Genomic DNA, 10,057 nt, shown 5'->3' on the forward strand with positions numbered 1-10,057 from the left:
ATTTTAATAAAATGCAGACCACATATATGAGAACAAAGGCAGATGTGCACAAATATTAAAGTAGTTGGCGGCCTGGCAAATTCAGATAACAAGGCACAAGGAAAGCAGAGTAGTATGAAGAATTCTCATTAACATAAAAAATTCAAACGTTTTAGTTCTGGAATGTAAACAAAAGAATCAGGCAGAGGAGCTGCCAGAACTGGCATACACATGAAACCAAGAATGCAGTTTTAAAACAGTTAAATATATTACATGGTATCAAGAAAGTCTAAATATGCAGTGTACATGCTCCATGACAGTGGTTCTCAACCTTCCCAAAGTCACGGTCCTTTAATACAGTTCCTGTGGGTTGCGACCCCCAGGTTGAGAACTGCTGCTCTATGACATCCAAGTCTTATCAGAAGCAACATACTCTGGTGACATGCATTTCCTATAACTGCTAACTACTTAACAGAAAAAAAAAGGAGGGGGAGTTTATTTTATGATTAAAGCCACAGAATTCTATTTTCTAGGAACTATGCGCATCTTAAAAATAAGAAAAAAATAAGTTAGGCTTAAAATAGGCTAATTTCAAGCTAATTTAGAAAGTGATGATGATAGTCTACTATTTACTTCTTAAAGTTATACTGTCTTGGAGGCTACAGCTGAGTTAGACTGAAAAACAGTCCCAGACTCTTCAGAGAAGACCAGAAGGACACACAGGTACAGAAGGCAGCAGTGTCAGACCACGTCTATAAGATTCTGTGATGGCAATCTTACTCCTCAGTTCCCACTGACTTTCTTGTTCTCAAACTTAAGTAAGAGGAGATCGTTTAAATACCATTTTCCATGCTTATGCTCAGATGCCACCTTCCCATCCATTTTGCCCTACTATACAAATTCTTTCAACATTTAAAACACTGGAAGGTAAACAGTGCCCTTCCAGAAATTATTGAAAAGAAAAATTAAGTGATGTATTACCAAGAAACACATCTTCAAGAAGAAAAACCCAAAAAGGAGGATCTAAACAAGATTCTATGAGTAATAAGCTTAAATAATACATTGATCAGAGATGAGATTATGAACAGAGAAATGTCCTCCACTAATACACAGTTAGGTTCAATGGCATCCTGGAGTTAATCCCAGAGGTACATAGAGAAAGAATATCCAGAACATCAACAACGTTTCCTTCTAAACTATGGCAAGATATTACTTCCCTAAGGATTCTCCTCCTTTCCAGTAATCACCAGAAGCTAGACATCTTTTAGTCTGGGGAAGTATTTTCTAACCCTATAAAATACTGAGGCTTCTAGAGCTAACTCAGCATTATTAAGCTAACTCATGTAAGTGACAGAATGACTGTCATGTAACACTCAGAATACAAATTTAATGAAACAAACAACAATATTAATATCCAGCCAGACAAAACAGCATAATTTCTTTCACCAGTTTAAAAAAAAAAAATCACATCTCAAAGCAGTAAATGAGACACCTATTTTCATATCATCTAGGTAGGTAAGGTTCCTATTTAAAAGTAATCACTAATACACATATCTAAAAAGTCTAGCAATAAAGTATACCGAACTAATGTATAACAAATAATACTTTGTACTATCAGTGTGTGATAAAGGACTCTCCTTTTGTAGTTACTTTTTAATACTCTTCCTCCCATCCTTTAAAAAGTCTACTGAAGTCCACATTCCTCTGTGGGGAGCAAGAGGGAAAGAAGTGAGAAAAGGCAGGAAGGAAAGATGAAAAGAAAGAGAAGAGATTGCTAATTCTATAAAGTATGGCTATACAAAATACCTAAGTGGCCATATTAAGGGTCTACCTAAGTATATATGCACTACTGGTTGAATATCAAAAAAAAAGTTAGTCGATGTGCACAATGACACTAGCATTCAAGCAATTCAACAAGAGCAACAAGTGAAAAGCATGACAGCTAGTCTCCTTGCTTACAAAATTTATTTTTATTAAATTATTAATCTCCAAATAGAAAACTCCTCCTAGTTAAATATTCTTCAGGAATAACCAAAAATAACATTAAAATATACCTATCCCCACTGTACCAATAAAAATAAAGTGCCAGTTAGGTAATGGTCTTTCCTGTAGTCTCCTTAGTCAGCCCACCATTAAGTCCAGAGACTACTTTGGAATAACAACAAACTAAGCCACTAAGTGTCTTAGCATTGTTTCTTTAGTTTACAAAGAGTACATTAGCTATTAACAATAGCAGAATCATTATTGTTACATAGTATTATTACGGATAAGAAGACTTTTATAATTTGTAATTAAATAGGAAACGAAGCATATCCATAACAGAGCCTCATTTGCTAGGATTTTACTGATACACAACCTTGTTAGTGATTCTATCCCCGGGTAAATTCACAGTCTTTCTTCATTACAAGGAATGGGCCTCAAAATATGAGTACTTAGAAACATCTTTACAGTCTTCCATTTTTCTTTCTCTTCATCCATGCTTCCTATTTCATTTCCATAAAAATACTTTTCAAAAGCCAGTAACTTTGGTTTCAACTCAAAGTTCAACACTGGTAAACCATACCACAACAAAATGTCCATGTACATCAGAACAAAAAGTTGAGAAATACATTAGTAATGGGAATAGGAAAATTTCAGAACACTCACTTGTAGCAGAACCAAGAAGATTTTTCGATGATTTATCTTCTCCAGTATTATAATCCAGTGGATAATCTGTTTAGAGAGAGAATGAAAGTACTTATGCTGAGAACTAGCTCCAATAATACTGTTTTAAAAGCTCAAATTAAGTCCTGTCAAAGTCAAGTGACATTTAAAACATTTTATAATAAATGTGAATTATACATCTAAAACAAGTTCCCAAAAAAGTAAATAAGATTCAGAAGTCACTTAACAAACTGATATCAACCAATGAAATTAATTGCCATGCTTACCAAAATTTTAACCACATTTATAAGACTTTCATTCAAGCTTTTAATATACTTTCCCAATTCTTAGTCAACATCTTCGTTTCACTTATGGGAAAATTAAAAAAGGGAAAATTTAGATTGCCCAAAGTATGGTTCAAGACATCTTAAATCAGGACTTAAAGCAGAAATGGAGTGTGCTGTAAAACTTTTCCCTACCTCCTGAGGCTCATGGAAGTTTTTTCAAAAGCTCAGGCTTTAATGTACTTGCTCTTTGGCTCATGGCAAATCAAAGGAATTAATGCACGTATCTACTATTTCAGCTACCTTATGAGTTTAACAGTTTTGGGGGCCTGGCCCAGAAACATAATCATAATTTATAGCACTGATTTTATGGAAGGGAATTTCAGTTATAATTAACTGACTTTGGAACACAATACAGTAACAGAGCATTCATACTGGTGAATGGGTTGAAGAAAAAAACTAGTTATTTTGTCATGTATTATTAGGTTATTAGGGTTGAAAACAAAACAAGCTAAAGTCTAAAGACAGCAGTCATACTGATTTTAATCTACATTCACCATTAGATTTTAAAAAGTGAAAAAACAACATGTATTATCAGGGTGGCATCTCAGTGAGTAGGGCGCCGACCCCATACACCAAGGGTGGTGGGTTCAAACCCAGCCCCGGCCAAACTGCAACAAGAAGAAAATAGTTGGATATTGTGGCAGCTACTTGGGAGGCTGAAGCATAAGAGCTGGGGGTTGCTGTGGGCTGTGATGCCCCACAGCACTCTACCAAGGGCAACAAAGGAAGACTCTGTCTCAAAAGAAAAAATAAAAAACATATGTATTATAGTCACCTATTTAAAGTTACTTACCATAGTCTTCATCAAATAGTTCTTGACGTTCTGAATGATACTGGGAATCAGCAATTTCTTCATATTCTTCTACCATGCTAGTGCCAAATACCCTATCAACAACAAATTCATTAAAGATTTCCAAAACAAAACAGTTAAGACATGTCTCTTCCAAAAAATAACCTCAACTTTGGTCATGCTTTGAGGGCCAGTGGCCTTTGGATTCCAAAATAATGGCTGTTCCTTACATTTTTACTTATTTACTGTTTCCACTAAAATGTAAAACTAATCTATTTAAAAATATTGAGACATATAATGACAAGGTTTTTATATGTGTATCAGTCTAAAATGTTTCTACATATATTATCGTCATAGCAAAAAACAGCAAGCAATTTAAACCAAATACAAAAAATGAAGTTTATTTTTTAACAGAGGATATTTTGACTTTTTTCTAAAATGCATTCAGGGAAAAGAAAGGTTTCATGGTTCATATTTCATGGTATGAGCTTCACATAAGAAAAAACTATTTCTTCACTTTAAATACATTGGGATTTTAATGTTTCACTTTCTAAAAAATAAGTACTCAGAACATGTATTTTGTTCTGCATTACCTTATAAGGCTTAATGGACAAAAGTGCTCTGATCCAAAATGTGATACCAGCTCCACCTAAAGAATAAAAAGTACATGAAATGGGAAGTTAGGAAAGTATATATACTCAGCTTTTTCATTATAACATTTCTAAAAATAAAGCCTTCATTTCCCCAAAAATTAATACTTGTAAAGTTTTTGTAATGCATTAATACACTATGTCCTGTTACTCAATATTGCAAAAGAGAAGGTTGCTAACCTTTATGTACTTGATGAACATCTGAGGCAAGAAAAAGGAAAAGAAAAAGAAATCAGTTCCAAAGTCTAGATAACATGCCACAAGCAATTTTAAACACTTGTAAATTATACCGCATAAAGTACAGAAAGCAATAGCAATATACTGTAATGGATAAAACTGTAGTATTCTCAATTCTTTGCAGAAACTGAGGCAATGATTTAAATTTTTACCATCACACCTAGAGAGTATTATCTAATCAGTGTAAGGAAAGAAATTAAGTCAGATAATTAATATAAAATTCACTGCTATTTTATCTGTTAGATATGAAAGCATTCTAAAGGCAATAAACTGTATCTAGAAACAATCTGTCTTAAATTACCTTAAATACTATAGATATGTGTTGTGTACAAATCTAGATGTGAATTCATATATTGATACATATGTAGATATACATGCATATATACTATGTACGGACACTGATAAAAGGAATAGTACATTATGGAATATTCACACTTATAGAATACTGTATACAAGCTGTTTCATAAATAGAATAAATTTTTGGTATGCAATGTTATTTCAAGTATAATTTATAGAAGGAGATGATCTATTGATTCAATAAGGCGCCAGTCACATACACCAAAGTTGGCAGGTTCAAACCCAACCTGGGCCACCTAACCAACAAAAACAAATGCAACAAAAAGTAGCTGGGCGTTGTGGTGGGTGCTTGTAGTCTCAGCTACTTGGGAGGCTGAGGCAACAGAACTGCTTGAGCCCAAGAGATTGAGGTTGCTGTGAGCTGTGATGCCACAGTACTCTACCAAGGGCAACATAGTGAGACTCTGTCTCCAAAAAAAAAAAAAAAAAGAAAGAAAGAAAAAAATCAGTTTGTAGATTTCAGTTTAGTTCTTTTAGGAAAATGAAATGTATATAACATTCGTTGCTATAAAATGACTCAGAAAATATTTTTTGCTTCTAGACTCAATTCAACCAAACATGATTTTTTACAAAACTAATCATCAAAATGCTCTAAAGTCTCTCACCATAAAAAGGACAAGGTAGAAAAGTTTTACATGGTATTATTTTATGCTAATGAAATATTCTTCTGTTATTAGAAAAGTAGCCAGTAGAAGGAATGATCCTCTACTATTTCATCACATGTAAGCTGTTTTATTTGCAAAATTAAATACAATTGTATCACCTGGCAAATGACTTTTAACATTTTTTCCTCTTTACAGTATACAAACAGGTCATTAAATAATTACTCAGTACTCATTCTAAAAGGAATTAAAGATGATCTTTTATTTTTTAGAATTCTATTGAATTATTAACTGAGAACATCAATTGCATTTTCAAAACAAAATTTAGCATTTTTATGCTGAGACTAAGAATACTACAAGTTTAGCCATTTACAGAAGTCAATTTATTACATGCTTTAAAAAGAGACAGTAAAATCACAGAAGACGAAATTAAGTAGCAGCTGTAAGTTCTCACATTTAAAGAAGAAAGGACAGAAATCTGAACTGCTGCTATTCCAAAAGGTCAAATTATTAATAAAACAGTACTCTAAGGTATGACTACTATTTTAAAGTAAAAAAGGGGAGGATGGAAAGAGGAGTAGGAATTTCTCCTATCTTACCTAAATCTAATTCAAAAGTGATCATTCTACTTGATTAGTTGATAGAAGCAGCAGAGGGAATATTTAATATTTAATATCAGTGCTTAAAAAGTCACTTTATTTGAAACGAATATTTTAGACACAGAATATTTCATTTGAAATTATAAAAGAAAAGGTTTTAAAAGCCTTTCCAATCAAATAAATGGATACTACAATTAAAATGATTCAGGAATCAGATTCTAAGACTTCAGCAACTAGTCAACAAATTGGATTTCAAAATAGAAATATAATACTATACAGATGACATTTGCATAAAGAGTTATAATTTGAAAGAGTTATAGTTTGCATAAAAAGTTATAATTTGAAATCTTATGAGAACTACATATAAAAAAACTTGTCTAAATTTTCAGTGATATACAAGGGAATGTATTAACATTTTTCTCATAAAATAATACAGATGGTATCCCAAAGGTCATCCCTAAAAGTCATCATATATAGGGAAAATGAGAAATTGAAGCTAAATGCACCTCTACTTACAAAATGTTCATTATAAAACTCTACAAAGAGGTGGCCAACACATAGAAATTATTTTGTAAACATTTTGTAACATTTCGTAATCGATATTTTGTAAAATACAGGTACATTTAGCAACAATTTCCCATTTTCCCTTTGTATGATGACTTTAGGGGTGACCTCTGGGACATCCTGTATACCCCAAGCAAGAATTGTTTTATTAAATGATATGTTAACAATAAATTTCCTCTGAATTTTTCTGATTTCTAAATTGGCTGTGGTGTATAAAGCGTGAATAACAGATATATTTTTATTATAGAACATGGTCCTGTATTCGTAAATATTACCTTCACATATTTTGCATACATTTGTTCATCCAAAGGAAAACTCTGGACATTCCGCTCATCTCTACCATGGAAAGTACCCAACTTAATCCATTTATTTGTAGGATATCTAGAATATAAAGTACAAATATTATTTTTGAAAAATTATAAACCACATACTAAAGAAATTCCATCGTATTTTCATAATATATCCTGTACATTTTTCCCTCTCCAGGTGAACACATTAACTTAACATAGTTTAAACAGATCATGTCTCTGAATTAAATAAATACATTATCTTTTCTAACTAAACTGATAGGCTCCTCTCTACTAAGAAAGAATACTTTGAAAAGTCACACCATTAGACAGTGTAGGGACAGTACAACTTTGGGGGGGTTTGAGAGGACTTTTTGGAGGTTTTAAAACAGAAAGCAAACAAGACATTATCTTGGGAGAAGGTGATACAACTCTGCACATACTGACAAGTTATAATGATATAAAGTATAAATGTAAGTATTGGTGGAAAGGGAATTAGAAAAATAACACTGTTATAATCATATTTGAATTTGATATAACATAGCTGTTCCCCTTTAAAAGGAAATTTAATATGAAAATCTAAAACTATTATTTTTGTTTACTGCAACATTTAAAGAACTCTAATAATGATCTTTCTTTCCACACATTAAAAAAATACACTTTACTTGCCAGTGCTTTTGTATGTCCATGTGACATGTAAGAAAACTGCAACTTACAGAAAAAGGAAATGATGCAAACAATATTAGTGGCAAAATAATAGATGGAATTATCCAGAGATATTCAGAACTTATTTCAAAAACTGTATGTATGTGATGCTGAGTATGAGGCAGAGGAAGAAACACCACAGAAAACCCTTAATGATAATGACAGAAGAGTTACATCAACAAATGCACCCTATTTGGCATATGGTGTTTATGGAATGATTCAACACCTCCGCTGAAGAAAAAATACTAAGTAAAAAATGGTTATGTTTAAAAGACAAAAGGATATTCTCAGGATGTAACAAGTAAAAAAGAAAATATTTTTTATAGAATAAAAGAAACATTGGAAATAATAGAGCATAATGATTAAGAGTAAGGACTTAGAATTCATAGAATTCTGCATTCCAATCTTGGTTGTATAAGTCACGTGACCTAGGCAAGCTATGTTAACCTCTTCTTATCTGTTTCTTCATCTTCTAAGGAAATACCATATGGTTATGTTTAAAGCATTATATAAGTTAATGAAAGTAATTAACAAGAGCCTACAATACAATAGTACTAGTACTGTCACCATAAACCAACAATAAAATGTTGAAGTCAAAAGAGTGACCCATTTCTTTTATTCTAAAGATTCAACATCAACCCTACAGAAACCAGCTTTAGAACTTACCTGTCACTGATAGAAACCAGAAAGTCTTTAGGAGTAGAAGAAAATAATTCATAATTTGCAATATCAAACTGTTTTACTTGAATTGGTTCACAGAGTTCAATAACAAACCTTCAGGAAGAACACAAGACAATTATTTAGATAAACCAACTAAAACAACAGTATTAAATACATTCAATTTGTATAAACCAGACATCAGTAAAAGTTATTCATTAATATTTTTTAAATACTAAAGGCATATTATAAAGTTACTGCAACAAAATATTAGGAAAAGAAAGATTTTTAGGCTGAATTATATCCATAAGGGAACATCTTTACATTATTTCGCAAGCATATAATTAGTGGTGGACAAAAATGTAAATAAAACAGGTATTAACTTCGCCCCACCTATTTTTGAAAAGATACTTTAAAATGACAAAGCTCATTCTCAGAAGAGGAATAAATTTACTAAATAAAAAACAGCCAGTGATAGAGTCAAATGACTAATCTAGAAGTACATATATATTGTCTTAAAGGTATCGCAGGCTTTGATTTAGCTCTTAGAAATTTATCTTGAGGACACACGGGTCCAGATATCCAACTTTGCATAGATATTTACCATATCAAAACACAGTCTGTAAGAGCAGGGGGAGAAGAGTCAACTTAAATATCAGCATAGAGGATTTATTAACAAATTATGGTTCACCCTCACAATGAAATACTATTAAAACTGGTCCTAGAAATTATCATTTATATAAAAATCCAGAAAATGTAAACTAATTTATAGTGATAGAAAGGAGAGTTGTAAATGCTGTGGGGGAGGTGGTTTGAGAAAGAAATTATAAAGGGCTGTGAGGAAATGTTTGGGAGTGATGGATATATTCACTGTCTTTACTGTGGTTATGGTTTTACAGATATATGTCAAAACTTATCAAATCATACACTTCAACATATTGTAGCCTACTGTACATGCAATTTATTGTATGCCAATTATAGCTCAATGAAGCTGTTTTAAAAATTGATGCTAGATATCTACATTTATTAACTTGGAAAGAGTCTACGAAACATTGCTGCTTAGGAAAAAAGTAAAAGTATAGTTGCATGTGCGTAAAATAATAAAACTGCACACTGCATGGCATTTGAGAAAAGCTCATGACATCTAGTATCTAATTAGTGCTTTAATAAACTTGTATCAAAGGAGATGTTATATATATATATTGAGAATTAAATGCTCAATAAGTCAAAAGCATTAAACATAACACTGTTCAATTTTGGAAAGCAACAGAACTAAGTCTCAAGAGATGGTAAAAACAATTTTCAGAGAAAGGCGCAACACTCATGAGGAGAGACAAACATTTGCTAAATGCCTGCTCACTCTGGTGAGACACCACAGTAGATGATTTACACCCATCCTTTGATTTAATTCTTACAACCAAACTGCAAGAGATATCACGTCCATTTTATATAATCACTAAATAAACACTAATTGGCTACTTCACATTTTTCCCTTCTACCTTTCAGTAACAACAGAAACCCCCAAGATGTAGCTGAGCACGTGGCTTCCCACTGAAGACTGTTAATTCCTGGGGGTGGCTCTGTTACTTTCTTCCTAAGGGTCTAGAGAGCATGTTATGACAAAAAAAGTAAAATGTAAT

The 10,057-nt window shown here is 32.3% G+C and overlaps 1 protein-coding gene across 2 annotated transcripts in view; it reads right to left on the reverse strand.

The window, feature by feature from the left end:
* SUCO (SUN domain containing ossification factor) overlaps positions 1-10,057 on the reverse strand; it is a 45,845-nt gene that overhangs the window by 23,414 nt on the left and 12,374 nt on the right. For both annotated transcript variants that reach the window (XM_023510756.1, XM_023510755.1), the window contains exons 6-11: positions 8,427-8,534; positions 7,044-7,149; positions 4,590-4,610; positions 4,353-4,408; positions 3,763-3,854; positions 2,626-2,691 (exon numbers count right to left, since the gene is read on the reverse strand). In XM_023510756.1, the coding sequence (XP_023366524.1) occupies positions 2,626-2,691; positions 3,763-3,854; positions 4,353-4,408; positions 4,590-4,610; positions 7,044-7,149; positions 8,427-8,534 (449 nt within the window). The remainder of the gene's footprint in view (positions 1-2,625; positions 2,692-3,762; positions 3,855-4,352; positions 4,409-4,589; positions 4,611-7,043; positions 7,150-8,426; positions 8,535-10,057) is intronic.

Source organism: Otolemur garnettii, unplaced genomic scaffold (genome assembly GCF_000181295.1).
Source record: "Otolemur garnettii isolate 467f Iridium unplaced genomic scaffold, OtoGar3 scaffold00016, whole genome shotgun sequence".
Classification (NCBI taxonomy): domain Eukaryota; kingdom Metazoa; phylum Chordata; class Mammalia; order Primates; family Galagidae; genus Otolemur; species Otolemur garnettii.